This window comes from Phyllostomus hastatus, unplaced genomic scaffold (assembly GCF_019186645.2).
Source record: "Phyllostomus hastatus isolate PE091 unplaced genomic scaffold, TTU_PhHast_1.1 phas_contig_16, whole genome shotgun sequence".
In the NCBI taxonomy this organism is placed as follows: domain Eukaryota; kingdom Metazoa; phylum Chordata; class Mammalia; order Chiroptera; family Phyllostomidae; genus Phyllostomus; species Phyllostomus hastatus.
Genome location: NW_025333643.1, coordinates 1,543,818 through 1,569,704, shown reverse-complemented (window position 1 = coordinate 1,569,704; position 25,887 = coordinate 1,543,818). Strand labels below are relative to the sequence as shown.

Below are 25,887 nucleotides of genomic sequence, written 5' to 3'. Positions count from 1 at the left end.
GCGTGTGGATCGGGAGGAACAACTGGGGAGTAAGACTGACCATGCAACCCAGGGTTCCAGCATGGGAAATAAAACCTCAAAACATTTGGCTGTAAAAACCTATGGGGGTTGTGGCCACAGGAGAAACTCCTGGCCTCACAGGAGAGTTCATTGCAGAGACCCACGGGGTCCTAGAACATACACAAAACCACCCACCTGGGAATCATTGCCAGAAGGACCCAATTTGCTTGTGGGTAGGGGGGGAAGTGACTGAAAGCTGGCCAAGAGCCAAGTAAGCGGCATTGTTCCCTCTCTGACCCCTTCCCCACATATAGCATCACAACGCAGTGAGGTATGTTGCCCCTCCCTGGCAAATACCTAAGGCTCCACCCCTTATAACATAACAACTGCACTGAGATAAAGAAATATGGCCCAAATGAAAGAACAGATCAAAACTCCAGGAAAGCAACTAAATGATGAGGAGATAGCTAACTTATTAGATGCAGAGTTCAAAACATTGGTAACTGGGATGCTCACAGAAATGGTTGAATATGGTCACAAAATAGTGCAAGAAGTGAAGGTTATGCAAAGTGGTATAAAGGAAAATGTACAGGGAACAAACAGTGACAGGAGGGAAACTGGGACTCAAATAAAGCATTTGGAGCAGAAGGAAGAAATGAACAACCAGAACAGAATGAAGAAATAAGAATTCAAAAAAATGAGAGGCTTAGGAACCTTCAGGATATTTTAAATGTTCCAACATCCAAAACATAGGGGTGCCAGAAGGAAAACTGGAAGAACAAGAAATTGAAAACTTATTTGAAAAAAAATAATGAAGGAGAACTTCCCCAATTTGGCAAAGAAAATAGACTTCCAGGAAGTCCAGGAAGCTCAGGGAGTCCCAAAGAAGTTGGACCCAAGGAAGCACACACCAAAGCACATCATAATTACATTACCCACGATTGAAGAGGAAAGAATCTTAAAAGCAGCAAGAGAAAAGGAGACAGTTACCTACAAAAGAGTTCCAATAAGACTATCAGCTGATTACTCAAAAGAAACCTTGCAGGCCAGAAGGGGCTGGAAAGAAGTATTTGAAGCCATGAAAGGCAAGGACCTGCATCCAAGATTACCCTCTCCAGCAAAGCTGGCATTTAGAATGGAAGGGCAGATAAAGTGCTTCCTAAATAAGGTCAAGTTCAAGGAGTTCATCATTACCCAGCCCTTATTATATGAAATGTTAAAGGGACTTGTCTAAGAAATAGAATGTCAAAACTATGAACATTAAAATGACAACAAACTCACAACTATCAATAAATGAACCTAAAAACAAAAACAAAAACAAAGCAAACAACTAGAACAGGAACAAGAATCACAGAAATGGAGATCACATGGAGTGTTATCAATGGGGAGGGGGAGGAGGGAGAATGGGGAAAAAGGTAGAGGGAATAAGAAGCATAAATGGTAGGAACAAAATAGACAGGGGAGGTTAAGAATAGTATGTGAAATGGAGAAGCCAAAGAACTTATAGGTGTGACCCACGGACATGAACTAAGGGGGGGAATGCTGGTAGGAGCGGGGCTGGAGGGTAGAGGGGAATAAAGGGGAGGAAAAAAACAATGTTTCTTGTATCTTCTTCAATGTCTTTATTTTTATATTACACAACTGTATACCTTCTGGATAACCCTCATATACATTTTTTAAAGTGGAGAAAAATGTTAGGTAAATATACTAAAATGCACACACACACAGATTGCTGGACTTCACTCCCAAAGTTTCCAATTTACTAGGTTCTGGGCTGGGCCCAAGAATTTACATATCTGACAACTTCCCAGGTAACGCTAGGTACTGCGGTCTGGAGACAGCACTTTGAGAACCTCTGCCTTATATAATTCTAGTAATTTACTTATGTTTGAAATGTGTGAAAATTTCTAAGTTAGAAAACCCAAAATGATAGATTTCATTGAAGATTAGAAAAAAGACAGGGAATATGATAGGTGGGTGAAGGGTCATGGGAGATAAGGTGGAAATTGCAAAGTATGTTTATTAAGCATTTCAAAAGAGGGAGATAAAGAAAATAATACTTGAAGAAACAACAGGAGAGCATTTTCTAGAATTAAAGCTGAAGGAGACAGAGTTTCCTGGGGCTGCCTAGAATGACTGAAAATATGGCTTGTACACTGTGAAGTGCAGCCCTCAGGAAGAAACTTTAATCTGGTCCACTCCAGACTGAGTTCACGGATGGTCAGCACTGTCGTACAGGTGCTGTGACTCCTGCCTGCATGTGAGAGAGCCCCCTGTCCCAGCAGGTATGCAAGCACAGCCCCAGCTGGGGAGTCAGCAGACCCGGGTTCTAACCCACATTGCATAACTCCCCAGCTGTGTGACCATGGGCATGAGTTGTCCCTCTCTGGGCCTCAGCTTCCTTATGTGTACAGTGGAATAATATTACCCATAATAATAACACCACCCGAGAGGCTGAGCAGATGGTTAAATGCAGAGCAGCTGTGAAGTTTCCATATGAGGTGAGTGTTCCAAAGAAGCAGAAGAGCAGAGGTGGAGCCTCCCTTGGGTGGAGAAACCACAAGGATTGCCTGCAGTGACACAGGTGCAGCTGGTGGCAGCAAGGAACCCCTTTGGCAGGCCACATCCATGAAGTGGAAGATTTCCAAAGCAGAAGCGTTGCCTGAATAGAAATGGAACTCAAGACCTTTTCTGTCCCTCTTGCCTGCAGACGATGGGCCTTACTCCAAAGGAGGCAAGGACGCAGGAGGAGCCGATGTGGCCCTGGCTTGCCGCAGACAGAGCATTCCAGGTAATGAACCCCCTGTCCTCCTTCTTTCTCTGTCCTGGAGGCACAGCGGCTCTGGGTGGGGGTCAGACAGCATTGGCTCTGCTACTAACTTGCTCTGTGACCTTAGACCAACCACATAACCTCTCTGATCCTCCTCTGCAAAAAGGAGATACGTCACCCAGCGTAATGCAGCCAAGTGCCCTTACCAAGTATTTGCCTCACTTGTCTTGGAGCTGTGGGCCCAAAATTGCCCCATGCTGCCCCCTCACCCCCCATATGTCAGCAGAGGAGTTCCGAGGGGTCACCGTGGTGGAGCTGATCAAGAAAGAAGGCAGCACACTGGGCCTGACCATCTCAGGTGGCACCGACAAGGATGGGAAGCCCAGGGTCTCCAACCTGAGACCTGGGGGGCTCGCGGCCAGGTGAGAAGCGAGGCTTGGTGGGGGCAGCAGGAGGGGGCTAGAGACCAGTGGAAAATGTTCTGGGGCTTTGGGTAAAGCAACAAGGCAGCAATTTCCAGAAGGACCCAAGAGCTTGGTATCTGCAGAAGGAAGCCCTCAGTGGTGGCTGTCACTCCAGGCCCTGGCTTCACCTTCCCTTTACCCCCAGGCTGACTTGGCCACAGTGCCCCATCTTGCCAGGCCCTCCAGGCCTTTGCCTATGCAGTTCCCTCTCCCTGGAAGTCCCCTTCCCCATGACACACTCCTGGTAGACTCCTATTCCCCCCTCCACATTGCCTCTGGGGAGCCCCCCGCCCCAGGCTGGGATAGCCACTGCTCATGCAGCGCTGTGTGCCACGTCTGCACACATGGCCCTGGATTTCCCATTGTTTTGCCTCCGTGGCTCCCTGGGACCATGAGTTCCACGAAACCTGGGAGTTAGCCTCTCCGTCGATGCTTCTCGGGGCCTGCATTAGACAGATTAGTGGTGAAAAGCTTGGAACAGTGTTAGGGACTAGCAAAGGAGGTGATGATCTGGCCACTCTGCGGGCTTGGCTGGGGCTGGTTAGGGCCCCGAGGGTGACCCCTGAGAGGAAGGAAAAGCAGGCAGACCAGCATCAGGGGAAATGTCAGGCCTGGGTGTCAGACAGGTCTAGGTTAGGATCCATGCTCTCCTGCTCACCCTCTGTGTGACCCTGGACATGGTCTGACCTCTCTGAGCCTAAATTCCCCATGTGTAAAATGAGGGTCCAGGGGACACAAGGATTCGATGGAGGGTGGGTATAAATGCTGGCACTTGTCACCACGCATGCACTCTGGCCTCGTTGCTCTCAGGAGTGACCTGCTGAACGTGGGTGACTACATCCGGTCAGTGAACGGGATCCACCTGACCAGGCTCCGCCACGATGAGATCATCACCCTGCTCAAGAATGTGGGCGAGCGCGTGGTGCTGGAGGTGGAGTATGAGCTGCCCCCGCCCGGTGGGTGCCCTTGGACAGGGAACTTTCTCCGCTGCCTTGGTTGTGGGTGGACACAGCTGCCTCCCTACCAGGACCTGGGGGGTGGGGATCATGCCACCTGGGGTAGGTGGGACCTGGGGACTGGCTGCAAACATCCGTACCTCACCTAGGGACTTTGCCTGCAATTGCACTATGCTGCCACCAGGAGGTGGTAGGGCCCTGTTTATAGCCCACTGTCATTTTGCTTATTTGGTTTCCAGATTTTTTCCTTTATGGGGGCAAGTTTTGGAAACACTGGCTGAATAAACTGTTGCCTGCCCTGCCGCTCTCCCTGCCCTACTGTCCTGTGCTGAGTACAGCAACCTAGGGTTTAGCCTAGCTCTGAATTTTCAGAGTTGGTCTAAAACCTTGAAATTGGGTAACTGTCTGGAATTCAATCCTGGCCTGAGCCCACCAGCCATGGATTCAAGCCTGAGTCCTGTGTGGGCGTGCGCAGGCCCTTCCTCTGCCCAGGTGAGGGACTAAGTGCGTGTTAGGAAGAGTGTCCCTCTAGGCCTCACTCGTTCTGCCTTGTCAATGGGGAAGAATCTGCCCTCTCTGTCATCTCTGTGACTGGTCACCCCACTCTCCTGGAATGAGCTCCGGGGACATCTGCCAGCTCGGTGATGTGACTGAGAGACTCAAAGGAGTCCTGCATTTTCCCCTAGCCCCTGAGAACAGCCTGGGGATCATTTCAAAGACAGTGGACGTCTCCCTCTGCAAGGAGGGCAGCAGCTTTGGCTTTGTCCTCAGAGGTCAGTGTCACAGTTACCCGGGGACAAGGCAGGGGGGAAAGTGGGTGATTCTAATTCTGTGTCTATTCTGTCTTGCTTTCATGAATCTCTATAGAAATCTGATATATCAGATATATCTTGTTTCTGACTTTAAAGGACTGAACACAATTAAGCCAAGTGTAAAACAGAAAATCTGGCCAAGCGATGAAGTGCGCATGGTTAACGGGAGTGTGGGGGAAAGGTTGTACCAGAAAACGATGGTGAAAGCTGCCACCGAGATTAAGAAAAACGGTGGGAGCTGCCTAGCCATCCGTCGGGGCGAAAGGGGAACGAGGAGAAGGTCACAGGAAGGGGAGCGAGCCGTCTCACAGGGAGAGGGCTTTGGTCATGTTCCCTACTTTCGGCCTGTCTCTGGCTGGCGGGAGGTGGGATTTAACGTTGTTGGTATCTCATACCAGGATCCAGGTCTGTGAATAGCAGACAAGGTTCTCAAACAGATTTAATTACTGGATCCTGCCTAGAGGTTGGGTCAGGGCCTCTGGGGATTGCGGCAGGTGTGGGTAGAGGGCTGTCTGCCTCTCGTTGAACCCTGTCCAGGAGGTGCCCATGAAGACAGCCACAAGTGTCGCCCACTCGTCCTCACCTGCGTGCGGCCGGGGGGCCCAGCGGACAGGTAAGCCTGAGCCAGAGGAAGCCTCATGGCCTCGAGCTGCTCTGACCGGCCCTGGCACCTTGTGAAGGAGGCAGAGCAGGGGCCATGGTGTCCGTTCTCTGGAGGAGAGAATTGAGGTCCCGAGAGGGGACACCCTGAGCCCATAGTCACTCGGGGAGTTGTCGGTGGAGCCAGGACTAAACCCCAAGTGAGGGAGGCCCCAAGCTCTTCCCTCCCCATCACTCTGTTGTGTCTGGGGACCAGGGGGAGAGCGAGCCCTGTTGTCATGTTGCTCTTCCCCTCCCTGGCCTTAGTTTTGCCCTCTGGGGCATGGGTCCACACTGTAGACCCTGAGAGTTGCTGTAAGGGACTTTGGGGCATGGTGAGTGGTATCGCTGGGGCCCTGTGCAATCCTGTGCCCTCTCCCCAAGTCCTGGCTGCACTGCCTGCCCCGGCCCTGCCCAGAGACGTGGGGAGGAGAAGGCACAGGGCAGGAATGTGTGTGGTTCCCAGCCCCTGACGTCCCCAGTGGGAGATTCCTGGCCATTTTAAGAGAAGCCTGGAACAGCCTCGTCAGAAATCTAAATTGGTCCTGGGACAGGGCCCTGTGACAAGCTATTCATAGAACCTCCCAGAATAGCTTTGGCCACCTGCTGGGGCAGGCATTCCAGCGTGGGGATTTGACCCAAACCAAAGTGGACCCCATCTTGGGCCCCACCCTGGGGCCCCTGATGAATCGGTTCCCGGGCACATGTGTCACTGGGACAGAATCACTGCTGAGAAACCAGGGTGGGGACTGCAGGAGGAGGTCTCTCTGATGAGCAGTGAGAAATCACGTGCCACTGGTGCTCTGGGGCCCTGGCACCCTCTTCTATGCTCAGGGTAGGAGGGGGCCGGTGGCCTCGAGGGCCATCCCCAGCTCTGCCGCTCTAGGGGTGAGCTAGAACTGAGTTCCTCAAGCACCAAGCTGGGAGGGAGATGTCAGAGCCGACCCAACTCCCACCTTCATTTGCCCGCTGCACATGTCCGGCTGTGCATTCATAGTCACTCACTCTTCCCCTCACTCATGCATTCCTTCACCCATCTGTTCCGGCCCTTTCTCCTTTGCCCACTCCCTGCCCCTCCTCTGTCCCCTGTGCCCACCTCTCCCAGTGCCCTCTCGGCAGGGCTGTGCCCAGTGCTCGTGCCGGGCCAGGCTGGCTGACCAGGCCCTTCCCTACAGGGAAGGCTCTTTGAAGGTGGGTGACAGGCTGCTCAGCGTCGATGGGATCCCACTGCATGGGGCCAGCCACGCTGCGGCCCTGGCCACTCTGCGGCAGTGCGGCCAGGAGGCCCTCTTCCAGGTGGAGTACGATGTGGCCATTCCAGGTGAGCTGGGGTCCTGAGGACTAGGGCTGGGCAGGTAGAGGCCCAAGGGTGGGGGGAAGAGAGAGTGGGTACACAGCCTCATCACGGCAAAGGCTGTACCACCTTGGGCCAGCTGCTCAGCCTCTCTGAGCCTCTCTGGACAACAAACTCTATGTACCAGCCATGATTTGATGTATTGCGGGATTCTGCTGAGGGCAGTACACACAAAGTGTGTGTTCTTGTGGAGATGACACTATGGTGGGGAGATACGGACTAAACAGGATAAATTCAATACAGAGGGTGTCCAATGGCAGTAGTGCTATCAGACATGGGTGGGGGGGGGGTGGGGGGGTGGGGGGGGGGGGGGGGGGGGGTGGGGGGGTGGGGGGGTGGGGGGGGGGGGGTGGGGGGTGGGGGGTGGCGGGGAGGATGGGAAAGGCTGAGGGTGCCCTCTAACGTGCAGCCATCAAGTGAGAGAAAGGCCATGGGGGCTGCACCCGGTGCCCGGGGAGGAACACAGTTGGGGTCGGATGCAGGAAATGTGGTGGAGGTCAGGCCGGCCCAATTTGCCGAAATTGGGCATGGTGGCGGGCCGAGAGCAGAGAGAGCCAGGTCTTGTTTTTGAGCCACTGCGCGGGGTCGATGGGGGCGCCATTTTCCGAGGTGGGGGAGGGGCGCAGTGAACACTGCAGTTCAGCCGGCGTCCAGCAGGCTCTCAGTAAGTGTGAGCGAACTGGTGCTGGCTCTCCGGCCTGAACCCCTGCCCTCCCCCGCTGCACAGCGGCTCTGCGAACTTGGACAAAGACAGCCCTTACCTCCGCACATCCTGGTTTTCTAGTCTGTAAAACGGATGCAGTGATCCCTCTCTGTAACGAAAGGCAACAAAACTTAAATTGAGACAGCAGAGTGAGGTTGGAGACGAAAGTGCTCAGTATTTGCCTTTTAAGCTCTTCTTTCCTTCCATGTGCCAGATACCGTGGCCAACGCTTCGGGGCCCTTGATAGTGGAAATAACCAAGACACCGGGGTCTGCCTTGGGGATCTCGCTCACCACCGGCTCCTACCGGAACAAGCCGGTCATCACCATCGACCGCATCAAGCCAGCCAGTGTGGTGGACAGGTGAGGCACATGCTGGGTACTGCCATAGTGCAGGGGGCCGGGGGTTGGGAGGAGAGGCCACCCGGAGCTCTGTCTGGCCAGACCAGCCTCTCCCTTCACCACCCCGCCTTGCCAGGAGCGGAGCACTGCATGCTGGAGACCACATCCTGTCCATCGACGGCACCAGCACGGAACACTGCTCGCTGCTCGAAGCCACCAAGCTCCTGGCCAGTGTGTCGGAAAAAGTGCAGCTGGAGATCCTGCCTGGGCCCCACAGTCGACGGCCCCTGAAGCCCTCCGAGGCAGGTGGGTCCCCTTGGGGGAATCTCAGGGCACATCGTATGTGTTAACTCCTTCTGATCCTCCCCACTATTCTAGCAGGTGGCCACTCTCTTAGTGCAAATGTACAGATGATGACAGTGAGGCACAGAGGGGCTAAGTGACTAGTCCATGGGACCTGGCAGCCGGCTGCAGAGTTGGCCAAGCCCAGAGTGAAGTGCTCTGTGGAAGTGCTGCACAGGAAGGGAGAACCAATGGGTTGAGGTAGTTGGGTCCTCACCCCTCCTTCCAAGGACCCTTTGGACCAGGCTGGACCCTTCAGAACCCCGCCACAGAGGGAGGAGCCAGGACAGGATCTGTGGCAGTCTGGGAGGAAGGGTTCCGTCGTCACCAGTGCGGATGATCAGGTGGGGCCCGTGGGAGGCAGGACCTCTGGTGTCCCCCGGGACGCAGATACCCGGAGGTGGAGTGTGAGTGAGAAGAATTCCTTGGGGGGAAGGGCTGTGAAATGTTGAAGGGGGAGGATGCAGGTCTGAGCAGGAATCAGCCAGCCCGACAGGAGCCCTGGCACACAAATTGCCCCTGAGAGCCCAGCAAGGGGCAGAAATGTCCTGGCCAGGCCAGGGACCCTGAGGGCTCAGCCTCTAGCAGAGGCTGCCGAGACCATGGCCCTGGGGCAGGCTCCCAAGGTGCTGTGACCAGGTGCCCTCTACAGCTGCACTCCTCAAAGCAGACAGGCGGGTTCTTAGGCTCCAGGGACAGTTGGCCTGGTTCAAATCCTCCTCCACCACCTCCCACTATGGGGCTTGGCTGGGCCTGCTTTCCCTCCCCTGTCCCTGCTGCCACATGGCTGAGCCCTGAGTCCAGTGCCCGACAGGCACATCACGGGCATCCGGGACACGTGACCAGAATCCTGACTGCCTCCCTCGGCTCAGGGGAAGCTCAGGATCTGCTGCTCCTGTCTTCCTCACTTCACCTGCAGATGGGAGTGCAGCCTGGGATGGGGGAAGTGTGCTGTGCGTTCGGACTTGCTCAGCCCCTGACTCCTGCACCTCTCTCTCTTTCTCTGCTGGCTGCAGTGAAGGTGCAGAGAAGTGAGCAACCACATCGCTGGGAGCCCTGCGTGCCCTCCTGCCACAGCCCCCGGCCCGGCCACTACAGGACACCCACCTGGGCCACAGCTGCCGGCCAAGATCAGAGCCGATGTAACATGACCACTCCACTGTGGCTGTGCATGTTTCACAGGGGAGGAAACCTAGACTCAGAGATACTAGGGGCCTGCCCAGGGTCCCCGGGCTCGTTAGTGACGAGAAGGGCTCCTGTCCTGGCAGCTGGGTTTCACCAGGTCCCTGAGATCCCCACAGTCCTCCACGCCCACAGGGGGAGGGACTTGCCTGAGGTCACACAGCAGGTGGTTAAGGGGCACAGGGGAAGGCATCCCTCTGTCTCCCTGAGGTTGGGTGGCTTCCCGGCACCCACTGTGCAGTAAGGTGGAGGGCCCTGCTGGGGGTCACGGGCCTGTGCTCTCATCTCCTCAGCCTTATCCTCGACTCCATTTTCCTCACCGATCACGAACCACACGTTTTCCTGCACCAACCCCAGCACCCTTCCCCGTGGATCCCAGCCCATGAGCCCCCGGACCACAATGGGGAGGAGGAGGCAGCGCAGAAGGGAACACAAGAGCTCATGTAAGCCATGCCCTCTTCCCTCCCCTTGGGGCTGCCTGTATGCCTGACAGATTTGCTGAAGGCTAGGGGGTATTTGGGGCAGGGCCTCGGGTGTGTGGGGGCCGGAGAGTCGTTAAATAGCAGGAGGGGTGCACCACAGACGGCTGGGCAGGTTGCACGCTGCATGAGGACACGTCTGAGTTACGTTTTACGTTTTAGTCTTGCTTACGGAGAACTCATAGCAGGTGGTGGCAGAGAGTCTCCTCCAGGACAGGATGCCTGCTTAGACTCTCACAGAGGTCTCACAGTCACCCCACTTCACTTTTCTCACTCAGCCCTGTCTGATCCACGCACGTGTGTGGTGCAACGTGTCTTTGTCGGCTCTCTGACGTGTAAAAAGATTCCCCTGGGACAAAGACCCACAGGCCTGAGACTAGCCATCCAGAATGCAATCATTTTATGGTTGTCATATATATATATTTACTTATACTTACATACATTTCTACTTACCTTTTTAAAAAATTTATTTTCTTTTAGAGAGAGGGGAAGGGAGGGAGAAAGGGAGGGAGAGAAACATCAATGTGTGAGAGATGCATCTATCTGTTGCCTCTCACATGCCCCCCAACTGGGGACCTGGCCTGCAACCCAGGCATCTGCCCTGACTGGGAATCGAACGGGTGACCCTTTGGGTCACAGGCCAGCACTCAATCCACTGAGCCACACCAACCAGGGCTACTTACCTTTTGATTAGAGACTTTTCTCTTTATTTATGGAGGTATTTTAATATTATGAAGAGTGAATAAATATAAAGGCAAATAGTAGTAAATGAAAATGCAGAAGCCATGTGTAGTAGCAAAAGTCACAAGAATACCCAGAATTTTAAAATCTTCCCTGGGAAGAGACTTTCCTTTGTTGATGTAGAAAGCATCCCCAGCCTCCTGCCATGGGAGTTGCAGAGGCTCCGGGAATGATGGAGGGTCAAACTGGGCCATTTGGAATGGGCCCAGGCGAGGGAAGAGAGGAGTACAAGTCACCTGGCACCTGAAGGGAGCTAAATATGGTTGTGAGCTTCCCGGCAGCCAGGGTGAAAGGGAAAGAGATTTCAAGGCAGCTGAGAGATGAAACACCTTCACCAACCATCTTTGTCAACCAGCAAAGCCGGGGGTGTGCAGGTGAAGAGATTCAGGAACGCTGGTTGTAGGCAGGAGCATGTGGAAGCTGGGGCTTTTGGGACGCCTCACCTATCCACTGCCTGGAATGCGTGGCTAATAGAGTTATCATTGTCATTATTGATGATAACAATTAATTAATTAGTTAAATGACATTTTGAACACCTGCACATATACCAGGCACCATTCTTATCATTAGGGATATAATAGTAAAAAAGTAATCAAGATAAATATAACAACACAATATGCCCAACAACACAATATATTATACATACTGTAATGTGTAATATGAAATAAGAAAATAGTGTATAAGGATAGAATAGTTAATGTAATTAGTAATATAGTGAAATCCAGAAGTAAGTTTTATTTAGTAAATTATATTTGGTATCCATATTTTAAATTAAAGAGTTTTCCAGGAGTGGCTGACGTCCAGGGTTGTCTGATAGCAGTTGCAGGCGCGTGTGCGGCACGGTGGCGGGACAGTTGCACGCCCCACAGAGCGGTTCCCGCTCGCAGAGGGAGCCCAGCGCCCCTCTGCGCCCCGCAGCTGCTGCGGCATTACTGACTTTGCCTCCCATGCGGCCCTTTACATCCCTGGGGCTGTTCTGTGATGGCCAATTTGTGCTTCTCGGTCCCTTTCCAATATCCACATTAATAACACAAATGTATTTATACGTGAAACATAACACAATGTATATTAAGTAATATATCAACATCAGTTACATGTACGGTGACCATGGGACCCAGCAGCTCCATGTCTGGGCGTCTGTCCTAGAGAAAAGGAGCCCTCTGTCACGTCCTCACGGAAACTTATACATGAATATTCATAGCACATTATTCATTAATTTAGCTGTAAGGTGGAAACAGCCCAGATGTCCATTAACAGATGAACGGGTCAACAAATGTGGTATATTCATGCAATGGGATGTTTAGCCTTAAGAAGGAATAGAATTTGGATGTATGCCACTGTACAATATGGGTGGGCCTTGAAAACCTTACGCTGGGCGGAAGGAGCCAGATACCAGGGATCACGGACACGGTTGCACTGATCTGAAATGTCCAGCATAGGTACATCTACAGAGAAGAAAACAGACCACTGGTTGCTCAGGGCCAGGAGAGACGGGAGGATGTGGGGCTGACCAAAAAGCACTGAACTGTATACTTTAAATCGGTGAATACTAGAGTAGGTAAATTGTATCGCAAAAAAGCTGTTACAAAAATAACATAATGCATACTGTGGTGTATAGTAGCATTATAACATAGCTAACCTAACCGAGCATGTGACTTAACAGTATCACTGACCTCAGAACTGCTGTTCTCCAACAAGACAATCCCGGGAGTAGTCTTCCTTAATCCTTGCCACAGTCCTGCCCAGTGGGGATCATGACTCCATTGTACAGATGAGGAAACTGAGGCTCAGAATGGGCCGTAACCTGGCTGGTACCAGGGCGTTCAGAACTGTCCCCCCCTTACCCCTCTGACCCCAGGTCCTTGGCCCAGGGGTGGGTTGGCTCCCTCAGGAAGGCCTGTCTGGGTCGGCCTCACTGAGCGCCATGCCCACCTGCCCCGCAGTGTCTCTGGCCTCCAGCACGGTGGGGCCAGGTGGGCAGATCGTGCACACGGAGATCACGGAGGTTGTGCTCTGCGGCGACCCCCTCAGCGGCTTCGGCCTCCAGCTCCAGGGCGGCATCTTCGCCACCGAGACCCTGTCCTCCCCGCCCCTGGTGCGTTTCATCGAGCCCGACAGCCCTGCAGAGAGGTAAGTGCCCCCCGCCACTGGGCCGGCCACTCTTCCGTGGAAACTCTCGGGCAGCCTGGGAAATCGAGTCTCACACCAAACCTGGCTTTACAAGTTATCTCACTTAACCATCACCAGCCCCATTTATAGATGAGGAAACTGAGGCGATGAGAAACTGATTCACTTGCCCAGGGTCACACAGCTCACGAGACACCTAGGACTCGAAGTCCTGTCTGTGTGAGGTCAGAGTCCTCCACGTAAACATTCTGTGAGGCACGGCATCATTCCCATGGAACAGACATAGAAACCAAGGCCTGCCGCGGAGATGCCCTTAGCCAGAGTCACGTGGTGAATTGCCTGAGGATCTCTATCTGTAAGAGCAGGGCTGAGTCACACCCCTGCTCCGAGTTCCCATCTCCCAACAGAGTCCTGAGGGTAATGGAGCTTCTTTTCTCTGCTGGGCTACCTGGGGTTCAGGTGTGGGCTGCTACAGGTGGGGGACCGTGTCCTGTCCATCAACGGCATTGCCACCGAGGATGGGACCCTGGAGGAAGCCAACCAGCTGCTGCGGGATGCTGCGCTGGCCCGCAAGGTCGTGCTGGAGATTGAGTTCGATGTGGCAGGTGAGTGAGTGACCCTCACTCCTCTTCATGCTTTGGAACCCTGTGCTCCCTGCTGTCTTCACCCTGCTCTTGCCTGGTGCAGAGGTGCATGCCTGAGCACCTGATCGCAGGCACTGGCCAGGGAGGAAGGAGGTCCACACACCAGCGTCAGGGCCGATGAGGGATTCCACACCGGAACTCAGGTTAGAGTTATGGTCCTGTGATTGGGGCAACCTCTGACCTTGGACAAGGCATAGTTTCCCCAGCTCTAAAACAGTGAATAGAATCCTGTCACTGCAGAGGATGTTGCTTGGGTTAGAGGAGACAAATCACGTGAAAACATCCACCTCAGGCCTGGCACATAATAGGTGCTCAGGAAGTCATCACTGGATCCAACCCATCACTGGGTTGGATCTGGCTATGGGGACCCCCAGCTGGCAGTCATGAGGTCTGGGTTCCAGTCCCGGATGCCACTCTCTCCAGGTGGATTGGTTGTCTCGGGCCAATCTGTCAGCTCCGTTTTCTCATCCGTCAGGTGTAAGAAGCAGGACGGGGTTGGGACAGTGAACACAGTTGGGTTCCCTCCCAACTGGCCCAGAATTGTGGGGCTGGCTCTCACACGGGTCCACGTCTGTTTATACCCAGAATCTGTCATCCCGAGTAGCGGCACCTTCCACGTGAAGCTGCCTAAGAGGCGCGGCGTGGAGCTGGGCATCACCATCAGCTGTGAGTCCCCTCCGAGCCGTGCCGCCCCCTCCATACCATCCCTGCCTGCCCCTGGGAGCAGAGTGAGCCCAGCTTCCGGGGGAAGGAACACATCCCCTGGCCCAGAGGAGAGGCCCCCAGTGGGAGGACTGGCTGGCATGGGGTCCCTGCGTCCTGCACTGCCCAGCTTTGTCCTCAACAAGACTGGAGCTCCTTAAAGCCTTGGTTCCCTGTTCTGCACGAGAGTCTCCAGGCCCCTGGGGTCTCCCCGTGGGGGGAAGTGCCCTGCAAGGCACCAAATACGTAGGCTGGGTTTGGTTTTCCATCTGCCTCTGTGTGCCCAGCGCCCAGAGAAGGCCCAAGACACAGCAAGTGCTTAAATTCCCATTTGTCAAAGGCACGAAAGTGAGGCCTGCAGAATGAAAACCGAAAGTGGGCTACACTAGTGTAAGGCCGTTTGGGATCCTCCCAGGGCTCCGGTCTCACTCCGAGTGACAGCCGAAGGCCTCCGGGCCCTGGACGCCCTTTGTGATCTGGTCTCTGTGACCTCTGACCTTGCCTCCTGCCATCTCCCTCGGTCACACGCTTCCAGCCACTGCTGGCCTCCCGGCTGTTCCCCGAACAGGCTGTGCTCCTTCCGGCCTAGGGCCCGTGCACGGGCTGCCCCTCTGCCCGCGCCCACACCCCCTCCAGGTTCCGCTCACGTCGCCTGGGCAAGGCCCTCCCCACCACCTGTTTAGAACTGCGCTGCTCCCCACAGGGCCCCTGCCCTTCTGCCTTTTTCTCCACAGCACGCCTTCCCACCTGACAAACTACTTTTCAGTTTTCTTCATTATCTGTGACGCTGCCAGATTGGTAACACCAGGAGGGTAGGGAGCTTTGTCGGTTTTGTCCACTGCTATTTTCCTTCTTGGCACATACTAGGGACTCAGTAAATTTTTACTGAATGAATGAACAGACGAACAATTATAGGATGAATGAATGAGAACAGAGAATGAGGCTGATTAGAACCTGGGAGTCAAGAGCCTGGCTCAGCCCAGCTCAGCCTGGGGTTCCCCAGGGGAAAGAAGTTGGGGTGAGGGGAGCAGAGGCCCCACCCTCCTGGTCACAGTATCACTGCCCCCACTGCCCTGCTGAGGTGGCCTCCTGGCCAGGGCAGCATACACACTGGTGGGTCAACCCCAGGTCAGACAAAGGAGACGGGGACACCATTCCCCAAGGACTGCCTCTGAGAACAGATGACCAGTACTGCCCTCCCTGTGTGGGATGCCCCTCAGCCCCCACCGAGGCCTGAGGGAGGGGCAGCTGTCCAGAGGGCTGCTGCTGCAGCTCTTCCCGGCCCCAGGCCCTGCAGGCCATGGAGGTGGGGTTAAGCAGTCCTGGAGGGGAGAAGCTGCTCACAGCCCGGGAGCCTCTGGGCTGGACCGCCCGGTGCAGTCGCTCAGGTTGTACGAGACACAACACTGCCCATTCAAGGTGAACACAGCTGCCGTCTACACATTTGCTCAGTAGGCTGATTGGAAGGGGCACCTGTGTCTCACCTGCAAAGATACCAAAATGTCTAGAAGGGGGTCCAACCACCTGGTCACTGATGGGAAAACTGATTAGCCCAAAGGGACTGTTTTTTCAAGAACACTTAGCCACTCCCTTAGGGCATGTTCCCTGAGAAACTGCTTCCTAGACAAGGAGTTATGTGCAGGGGTTTCCTGAGGAGACCTCCCCAGGTCAACTCCTGCGAGCAATGAGGGACGCAGGCCTGGGCACGGGGAGAAGTTGGGCTGCGACTCGGTAGCAACAGAGGCCCGGCCAACCCCCCTGGAGAGCCGTTAGCTGGGAGGCTTCGGACGTTGTCCTCGCCGAGGCTGGGAGCCAGGCCTCTGCACCGGCTCATGGACCAGGCTCGCATGGAGGCTGCGCCTTGGGTGAGGCTGCTCCCTCGGCCAAAGGGGGTTCCCAGAATGGGATTCTGCTGTGAGCCGCTGACTGCCAACACTCCCTGCAGCCAGGGAAGGGAGATGCCACTGTGGCAGAATGACCCAGGTCTGGGTCCCAGCCCTGTGCCAGGAGTGGGGACACAGACGCCAGCCAGACGTAGACCCTCAAGGAGCTTCCAGTTTGCTGGGGGATGGGCCAGAGGGAAAAAAACGGCTGATGTGGATTGAGCACCTGCTGTGTGCCAGGTGCCTGCGTTATATAGTTGAATCTCACCACATCCCTATGAGGCCTGTGGAGGCACCCCCGTTTGGCAGAGGGGGGACGGGACGGGGCGGCGGGGGGGGGGACTGAGGCACAGAGAGGTGAGCCTATTTGCTCACAGCCGCCCAACCAGGTACCAGTGGGAACAGGGCTTGAGGCTCCAAGTCCACGCCCCAATCCTGGGTCACCCCTCCTGAGGATGAAACTATCAAAGGTCAGAGACACAGCCTCTCTTCCTCCAGCGGCCAGCAGGAAGCGAGGGGAGCCCCTGACCATCTCCGACATCAAGAAAGGCAGTGTGGCGCACAGGTAGGGGCACCCCTGGGCCCGGGCGGGGTGAGTAGGCAATGGGGGTGGGTAGGGTGCTGGAATGTGCCGGGCTCCATCATGCCCCCAACCCCTGCTCATGCAGGACTGGCACCCTCGAGCCAGGTGACAAGCTGCTGGCCATCGACAACATCCGCCTGGACAACTGTGCCATGGAGGACGCCGTGCAGATCCTGCGGCAGTGTGAGGACCTGGTGAAGCTGAAGATCCGGAAGGATGAGGACAACTCTGGTATGGCCCACCGGTCCCTGCCACCTCTCAAGGTCTACCCTCTGGGCCACCGGGTTTCCTGCTTGTGATTCAGGGTTCCCTCTGGCCGAGGGGGGACAGTGGTGGGGGGCCCTTGAATGGACAGATGCAGGGAGGGGCAGCACCACAGGCTTCTCCCTGTCCCTGGAGTCTGGGGCCCTCCAGGACCCTTGTGAGGGGCCCAAGCCACCGCCTGGATCCCCATGCCCTGCACACAGCTTACAGAGGAGACCCATGGGAGCAGCTGTGAACAGATGAGTGGGTGAAGCATGAATGGAGATGGGATGCACCGCTGTGTGGGTGGGTGTGTGAGTGGACGAGCAATTGCTGCAAACTGGGACACATCTGAGGCCAGACAGGTGACATGAGTGAGTGAACTGACAGAAGATAAGAAAATGACAGCTCGGGAGGCAAAAGGGGGAGGGGTGAGGACTATGGCCATTGGAGGGCAGATGCCTTATTCAGAGGGGCAGTCACCAACCCCTACCCTGGGGTAGTCACCTGTGGGCCCATTTCTTTTTTTTTTTTTAAGATAAACTGGGAATCTGGTTTCTTCTTATCAGGATTAGCATTATCACCACCATCATTGTTTTATTTGGTGTATGAAATCTACATTTAAAAATATTTGTTCCACGATTCTTTTCTTTTTCTAAATTGTGTTTGGGTGCAAAAAAAAAAAATATTCTGGGAGTAGAAGATGGCCTCAGAGTGCCCAGGTTGCACCGTCTGAAGTCACGGCACCAGTGAGTGTGTGAACTGGTGGGTGGGTGAGTGGATGAGTATGAGAGAGTAGGTGCACCAAGGTTTCGAGGGGCCGGGGGTGCCCTGCTCCAGGGCCCTGCCCTGATGGCTGCCACCCTTGCAGATGAGCAGGAGGCCACAGGTGCCATCAGCTATACGGTGGAGCTGAAACGCTACGGGGGCCCCCTGGGCATCACCATCTCAGGCACAGAGGAGCCCTTTGACCCCATTGTCATCTCGGGCCTCACCAAGCGAGGTCTGGCTGAGAGGTGAGCCAGAGCCCCTTAGGGTGGGCCAGGGACCCTCCTGGAGCAGAAGCTGGGCTTGGGGATTAACCCAACTGGACTCTGACCTTTGTTCCCACATCTGTGCTCTGGGGGCCATCGGGCCTGTCCCTGCCCTCTCCAAGCCTCATTTCTGCAGAGGCGGGCCAGCGCCCTGCAGACCTCCTGGCTCCAGATCAGTGCTGGATAAAGGTGTGCTGATCCCTCTGTGCCCTGCCCGCCCAGGGTGGGGGTGGGGCTCTACCCTTTCTGGAAAATGAGCACCACGGGCCTTTTTGGAGCACCTGCTGTGCCTTTACAGTGCAGGGGCCATGTCCAGCTCCTGGATCCTGGCAGTGTCTGGGGCTTTTCCTGGCACACTGGTGGCCTGCCCCCTGCTATCCTCTGCCCTGGGAAATATCCCCCAAACTGGCAGCTAAGGAAGCTGTGAGAAGACGGGGTGTCCCAGGTTTTCTAATTTTGAGGGGAGCAGGTGGATCTGGGCCCCAGAGGTGGAAGTGTGCCCACAGGATTCACAGGGAGGCCACCCCAGTGCAGGTGAGAGGGAGCATTCCCCCCTCAGCTGTAAGAGGGGCCACAGGGTGGTGGGCTGCAGCCAGAGGATGGGAGGAGCTCTGGGGCTGAGGCTTCATAGGACAGCTCCCCGTTGGTGTCCCTGCTCCTTGAGCGCCCCCCGCTGGACATATGGCAGACTGCAGAGGCCAGTGTGGATGGTTTTGACCTCAAACTCCCACATTTACTGCGTACCTACCAGGTAATCCGCACTGGGGACTAAACAGTTTCCCCTACCTTTGTCAGGCTGATCTAGCTTGGCCATCCCACTGCAATGTAATACAAGCCACCATTTATTTATAAACTTTCTAGTAGCCACACTAGAAAAGTAAAGAGAAACAATTATGGTAAATCTTAAATATTCCAACATGTTATCAACATAAACATTAACAAAGCATTTTACATTCTTTTCTTCATACTATGTCTTCAGAACCTGGTGTGTATTTTGCACTTTCAGCACATCTCAGTTCAGGCCGGCACATTTCAGGGGCCCCGTGGCGGCTGGAGGCCCCGCTCGGACCGCCCCCCAAGCCTGCCATTCCCCGACTCACTCACCCCCCACTCCAGTCCCCAGGAGGGCTTGCTGGGCAAAGCTGGAGACACAGAGATGAAGGGCCGGACCCTTTGGGAGGTCCTAGCTGGGTACAACATCACATTCAGGTTCCCCACCCCAACCCTCTGCCTCTCTCTCCTCTCCCTGGGTCAGGTGCATCCTCAGCAGATGCTGTAACTTCTATCCCCACCCTCAGTCCTGGCTGCTCCTCTGAATCACCTCGCCTGGCCCCAGCCCATAGGTTTAATAGTTCAGCGGTGGGTCCAGTCATCTGCATTTTTTAAAGAGTTCCTTGGGTCATCTAATAGTCTCTAGGTAGAAAACCACTGGGCCCCAAGGATTATGCTCCTTCTGGGGGGGCGGGGAAGAGGGGGGACCTGAAGCCCAGAGAGAGGAACAGCTGCTCATGTATTTCTGCTGGATGGAAACCTGAATCCACGTGACTCATCCATCCTTTGGTAATAATTCGATAAAATAAGTATTATCACCCCCATTTTACAGACAAAGCCACTGAGGGAAGTTAGGAAACTAGCCCAAGATCACATAGTTAGAATTTGGCAGCTAGTTTGTGGCTGACTCATGCTTGACACTGGTTTCCAAACCTAACTTTAGAATTAGGCGAGATAATCCCCTCCCAGATTCTAGACTTTATACCTCTATTGATGCAACTCAAGATCACATTTTCTTTTCTTTTGGCACCTGGGTTTAGCTGAGGTCAGCCAGACTACTGCCTTGGGGTTCCTGGTTTCCTGAGGGCAGACCACCCTGGGAAGGCCTGAGTGCCTAACACCCATCCTCTGCCCTGTGCCCCCTCCCTAGGACTGGTGCCATCCACGTTGGGGACCGTATCTTGGCCATCAACAATGTGAGCCTCAAGGGCCGGCCGCTGAGTGAGGCCATCCACCTTCTGCAGGTGGCTGGTGAGACCGTCACGCTGAAGATCAAGAAGCAACTAGACCGTAAGCCTCACCTTACACCCTCAGGCCATGCGACCCATTTCGGAAGGGAGGTGTCTCTGTGCCTCTGTGCCGGGCGTGGTGCCCCACCTCACAGAACCCTTGCTGACCGCCATGGAGGCGGGAGGATGCCTGAGACAGCTGAGCAGACAAGACTCAGAGGGGGCATTGATGGGCCCGAGGTCACGCAGCTGGTGTGGGGCAGAGGCTGGTTCTGAACCCTCTTCTTCACCACCTTCTGCCTCTTCAGACTGCTTGTTGCGCCTTGTGGTCATAACTTGTGTGTCCCTCAGCTTCCCCTGAATTTGTCCCCTGTGCTTTTGTAGGGAGGCCACCATGTACGGTGGGAGGAACCTGAGCTGTGGGGTCTTCCTTCTAATCTGGGCTCCACTGTTGCTCACCATGCAGCCATGGGCATGTTGTTCAGCTTCCCCATGCCCCAGTGCTCCCATCTGTGAAATGGGTTTGTCTATTCACTTGGCACCTCCCACGTGTCAGACTGCCCAGCAGCAGGGTTGGGGCACTCAGTACGTATGAATTCCCAAACCAGACTCAGGTAGGGAAACTGAGGCTTGCTAAGCATCTCTGTACCTCCAAGGTCAGAGGCCAGTGGCAGTGATATGATACCTCCCTCCCCGCTTTTCCTCCCAGGCCCTCTCCAGCCCCACAAGTCCGGCAGCTTCAGCGAGCCTAGCGACGTGGATGAGGACCCGCCAGAGGCGCTCAAAGGAGGACTGCTGGCAGCCCGGTTCTCGCCCGCCGTGCCCAGCGTGGACAGCGCCGTGGAGTCCTGGGACAGCTCGGCCACAGAGAGTGGCTTTGGGGGCCCAGGTAACAGCTCAGAGCCCTTGGACGAACAACATGCTCTCCCTGGGTCTCCCCAGCTGCCAGGCCCTTGCAAGGTGGTTTCCTCTACCTGGTCCTCCTTGCGCCTTCTCTCCCAGCCCCATCTTTTAGAGACGCTTTCCCAGAAGGCAGGTGTGGTGGGCCCATTAGCCGTTCTCAGGGAGCTTCACTCCGCAGAGCAGAGACCACAGGCTCTCACACATGTTTTGATCAGCATCTGCAGCACCCCTCCGTGAGGCCAGAGGCCACGCCTGTCCTGCTTCTGCTGCCTCTCTCACTCTAGTCTGGTGCCCGGCACATAGCAGGTGCTCAACCAATGTTCACTGCATCCCACTGAATACGGAAAGGCAGAAGGCCCCCTCTCACCCCATCCTAAAAAAATGCAGCTTGGGGTGGAAACCTCCAGGGTGCCCTCCTAGCACATAAATTCGCCTGTCCATGCATGTTGAGACCCATGGGTAGCCTCAGGAGGGGCAGGGGGCATTTGAGCCTGGTGGCTGGCCTTCTGGCCTCTGTGACCCAGAGCCACAGGGAGTCCCCAAGGCCATGCTCAGGGAACTAGGGAGTGAGGCCTCTACGTGGCCTTGGGTGGCTCCCAGCCCTGGTCTCTGCTCTCTGGGTCAGAGCTCCCCCATCTGGAGCACTTGGTGAGCATGTCCCAGCTCAACCCCAGCCAGGACCTCCAGAGCTCTGAAAGGCGTGAAGAGAAGGATGGTCAACACACTGACCCTCCCTCTCAGGCAGGGGGTCTGCTCAGCCGAGCCCAGTGGAGCGGAGATAGGGACCTGGAGCCCAGGCATTAACACTTCTGCCACATGATCAGGATTTCCAGGGGGTTCTGGGGTAGGGCCCTGGGTGGCAGGAGCCCTCAGGGCACTCTGGGTGGCCATGCTGGCCCGGAGAGGACAAGACCTATTCAGGGTCAGCCAGCACTGCTAGAAATGGATCTGGAAGGAGGGTGAGCTAAGGGCACAGGAAGGATGCAGACATCCCCTGTCTCCACCTGCCAGGTCCCCACACTCCACAGACGACAGCCCGGGGTGTGAACCCACAGGAGTGGCAGCCCAGCCGGCGGAGAAGCAGCCCCCCACCCACCGAGCCCCGGAGGACGAGCTATACCCCAGCCCCTGCTGACAGGAGCTTCCCCGAGGAGGAGGAGGATTGGGAGCCACCGTCTAGGTCTGTGGGGGGAACGCCATGTGGGAGAGACAGTCATGGACTCCTGGTTAGGATGGGTGAGGGTGGCCAGTCCCTGAGCCAAAGCGATGGCAGTGATGGAAGAGCGTTGCCTGGCCCCCCGGGAGAAGCCCTTCCTGGGAGAGGAGAGATACCTCAAGCAGACTACCCCGGCCAGGCTGAGAAGGTGGAAAAGCCTGCTGGTGGCGGGCACGGCAGGGGCAACGGTGGGGGTGGGGGGTGGGGAGCAGCCTGGTTTGCCCTTCCCAAGCCTGGTAGTCCCCTGTGCTCCAGGGCAGCAGCAGGCTCAGAACTCCGACCCGACCCTCCTGACTTAGCCCAGATTGCTGGATGGCACGCTGCAAGGGCCTTTTGGGTCATGGGCACCAGCCCTGGGCCGTGGATATGGTGGTTTTTGTAAAGCTGGCTTCGAAGGACTCAGCCTGTCTCCTTGAAAGAACAGGCTCCTGGCGCCCTGGAGGGATGCTGTTCCTCATCTCATCCTAGCCACCCCCTTCCCACGTCGGTGCTCGGGGTCCGGCAGTTCCTTCTGCCCAGAACACCGTTCCCTCTCCTCTCCTGGCCAGCACCCCCACTCATCCCTCAAAACCCAGCTCAAATCCCCCTGCCTCAGGAATGCTTCCCTGACTTTCTCAGGCAGGTGACATTCCTTCCTCCCTCCGCTGTCCTCACAGCGGCTGGGTGAGCCTCCTAATGGCACTGGCCACTCTGTGTCTCCCTGGCTAATGACCTGGCTCTTCTATGTCTCTTCCGCGTGGCACCCCAGCTCAGTGCCTGGCACCCAGTCCATGCTTTGTGACCGATTCGTCAGCTCCCTGAGAACAAGAGCCACCCTTGCACCCAGCTCCATAGCCCAATTGTGTACAAGGGATTTAATGGGGAGAATGTCCTTCAGCCTCAGTCCTCTCATCTTAAAGTGGGAAGGGAAGGAGGCAACTATGTTTCATCATCATCTCCGAGGCCCCCTAGAGGGAAGCCCACGTGCCTTTGGAAAACAGAAAGTGCTTTGCAAACTGTAGCCGATTTTATAAACAGCCAGGACTTTGTAGATGGCAGGTGGCTTTGTGAACTCCGACCCGTGAAAGTATGACTTGCTACCTTTCTTCTAATGAGACTCGGTGTCAGAGCAGATGAGGGGCTCGTACAACCTGTGACGGAAGTTACAGGCGGTCTCCACCCCTCCCCCAGCCCAAATGCTCCATCCTCTCCATCTGTCTGTGTCCTTGCTGGCTCCAGCTCTGTCCCTGTCACTGTCCTACGATGCCATGTGTCTGGGTGGGTCCAGAAGCTGTCCTCTGGGGCTACACCATGGATCTCCTCTCTGTCTGTCTGTCCGTCCCTCTGTCTCTCTTCCCAGGTGCCCTGTGTCACCGCTCTCCACCCCGTCTCATCTGCCCCTGTTCTAACTGACCGCCGGCAGTCTCGGCTGCCCCTCACTGCGTCTTCCCCTCATTCCGTGTCACCCACCACTGCCCCGGGGCCCTGGCACAGCCACCGAGGATGCCCGCCCGCCCGCCCACCCTCTGGCCCCTGGAGCCCAACGCTGATGGCCATTTAGAAGACTCCTCAGGCCCCAGCCTGCCTGCCCGCCCACCCGCCCACTGGGAGTTGACGCTCTCTGGTTCCTACGTTACAGCCCGGCCCCCCGACCTGCCCAGAAGGAGGGCTTCTGGCGAGTGTTTGGGGAAGCCCTCGAAGACCTGGAGTCCTGTGGTCAGTCAGAGCTGCTGAGGGAACTGGAGGTAGGGCCACCTGCCCTGTAGGCCTGTGTAGGGCCACCTGCATCTGGGCACACTGGTGTGTGTGCCCATGGGAGGCACGCATGTTGATGGGGTTGTGCGCACGTGTAACCTGTAGGCGTGCACTCACCCGGCACCCTCTGTGTAAAAGTGTCTTCACACATGTGCAGACTGTGCATGAACATGTTTGAAAGTGTGACTGAGAGTGTTGTGGCCAGCACATCGGCTGTGTGCACATGTGAGCCCGTCTGGCATCATCGTGTGCATCGGGACTATGTATGTATGTATGCATGTGAGCACGCACATGCACGCACAAATGTTGAGTGTCTCTTCAGATCTCGTGTGTTGAGTGTGCACGTTTGAGTGCCCAGGGGCAGTTTTGGTGTTTGTGTGTGCATGCGCCATATGTGGGCATGGCTGTGGGTGTGCCCTGGGGAAGCGTGTGGATGGTCATTCACAACACAGGAGACGCGGAGCCAGAGGACCTCAGAGGAGAAGGCAACCTCGTGAGAGGTCAGCAGTGCCCGCGACAGAACAGGCTGCCCAGAAGGATCTAGGGAGGATCTGACAGGGTCACCTCAGAGCCTCCTTCGTACCCTGAAAGCAATCATTAACATTTCCGCTGTGCTTTCACATTTTCTCCGTACTGCGTCCTAGTTGCTTTCCTAATGTCTTCCAACTCACTGATTCTCTCCTTGGTTGTACTTAATCTAGGGCTGAACCCATTTCCTAAATATTGTATTTTAACTTCCACATCTTTTATTTCTACAATTTTTTATTATTTTTCAACTCTTCACAGTCTTTTTCTTAATGTTTCATTTTCTTATTTTTCTGCACATTTTAAGCAGGCTTATTTCTTTAGCTTTGTTTTTTCCCCTAGTTTCTCAGGTGCAAACTTATTTGTCTGTTGCATGTGTGAGCAGGCGGACTTTGCATTTCATCGATCGTTGTGCTTTCAGCAGCGAGTGCTCCTGCAGGCAGGAGGCTGTTGAAGCGTGTCTGAGACAGAGTCTCACAGGTCTTGGCTGGGGCTTTTGATCTCCATCAGTTGCAAACCAGTTTTTCACATTACCTTCTCAGCTCCTTGTTTCTGTTTGTGGAAGTCAGATTCAGACAGTGGTCACGTGCAGGTTCCCCATTTCCCACAAATGGTTCGCTGGCCCAGAGCCGTCCTGGGGGTTCCTCTCCGAACCCTCGCACTGGCAGGCAGACATCTCTAGTCCCCATCCAACTGGGGATGGCCCTGCGCTAGCTCTCTGCTTTTCCCCGAACGGGCACCCTGGCTCCTAACATGCCTGTCTGCTTCCACGGGCCAAATGGTTCTGCTCCTGCTTATGCCTGTCTCTAAATTTTTCTTTCTTGCTTTGGAAGTGTTTATTTTTATTATTGATTTTAGCAATAGAAAAACATCAATTTTTTGTTGTTGTTCCACTTATTTTTGTGTTCATTTGTTGATTCTTATATGTTCTCTGACTGGGAATTGAACCTGTAACCTTGGTGTATCAGGATGATGATCTAACCAACCAGTACCCAGTCAGGGCTGAAAGCATTTATTTTTAAATGTTTAATTTACCACAAGATTTGGAGGGAGATATGAGTTTCTGTTTCAGCTCAGTTTGCATCTTATATGGAAGTTCTAGAATTCTATAATTCTAGGGGTCCAAGAGCCTATGATACCCTGATTTCATTTTTTTAATGATTCTATGACCCCAGGATTCTGAGCCTCTTGTCTTTCCATTCGGGGACCTCTGACGCCCAGCCCCAATGTGAGACAGAGCCTTGCATTAATAGTGGGAACTCAGGTAATGTGATGGGCAGGAGGAGAGAAGTTTCTAGGCTGGAGAGACACCTCGGTGCGTAGGAAGTCGTATAATATGACATCTAAGGAGTACATCCTCCCACCCCTCCAACCCCAAATGCGCCCCCTACTCCCGTTTCCGGAGTTCCCAGTCTGAATGGGACTACGTTCCCTCAGGGCCACAGACATGCTGCTCTCAGCTTGGAGCACGGCACTGAAGACTCCTCAGGACATTCCCTGAATGCCCCCT

General features: G+C 55.0%; 1 protein-coding gene across 5 annotated transcripts in view; it reads left to right on the top strand.

Annotated features, from left to right (window-relative positions):
- GRIP2 (glutamate receptor interacting protein 2) overlaps nucleotides 1-25,887 on the top strand; it is a 59,028-nt gene that overhangs the window by 27,138 nt on the left and 6,003 nt on the right. The window contains exons 2-21 of one of the 5 annotated variants that reach the window (XM_045832540.1): nucleotides 2,711-2,791; nucleotides 3,057-3,192; nucleotides 4,045-4,190; nucleotides 4,877-4,963; nucleotides 5,540-5,615; nucleotides 6,817-6,962; nucleotides 7,913-8,060; nucleotides 8,176-8,345; nucleotides 9,398-9,523; nucleotides 9,857-10,006; nucleotides 12,727-12,913; nucleotides 13,370-13,515; nucleotides 14,140-14,220; nucleotides 16,638-16,704; nucleotides 16,808-16,953; nucleotides 17,837-17,981; nucleotides 19,921-20,060; nucleotides 20,709-20,888; nucleotides 21,914-22,082; nucleotides 23,737-23,842. In XM_045832540.1, coding sequence (XP_045688496.1) covers nucleotides 2,711-2,791; nucleotides 3,057-3,192; nucleotides 4,045-4,190; nucleotides 4,877-4,963; nucleotides 5,540-5,615; nucleotides 6,817-6,962; nucleotides 7,913-8,060; nucleotides 8,176-8,345; nucleotides 9,398-9,523; nucleotides 9,857-10,006; nucleotides 12,727-12,913; nucleotides 13,370-13,515; nucleotides 14,140-14,220; nucleotides 16,638-16,704; nucleotides 16,808-16,953; nucleotides 17,837-17,981; nucleotides 19,921-20,060; nucleotides 20,709-20,888; nucleotides 21,914-22,082; nucleotides 23,737-23,842 — 2,633 coding nt within the window. Of the gene's footprint in view, nucleotides 1-2,710; nucleotides 2,792-2,936; nucleotides 3,193-4,044; nucleotides 4,191-4,876; nucleotides 4,964-5,539; nucleotides 5,616-6,816; nucleotides 6,963-7,912; nucleotides 8,061-8,175; nucleotides 8,346-9,397; nucleotides 9,524-9,856; nucleotides 10,007-12,726; nucleotides 12,914-13,369; nucleotides 13,516-14,139; nucleotides 14,221-16,637; nucleotides 16,705-16,807; nucleotides 16,954-17,836; nucleotides 17,982-19,920; nucleotides 20,061-20,708; nucleotides 20,889-21,913; nucleotides 22,083-23,457; nucleotides 23,569-23,736; nucleotides 23,843-25,887 lie in introns of those variants that run through there. The other 4 variants (XM_045832539.1, XM_045832537.1, XM_045832541.1 and 1 more) reach the window with 4 other exon arrangements.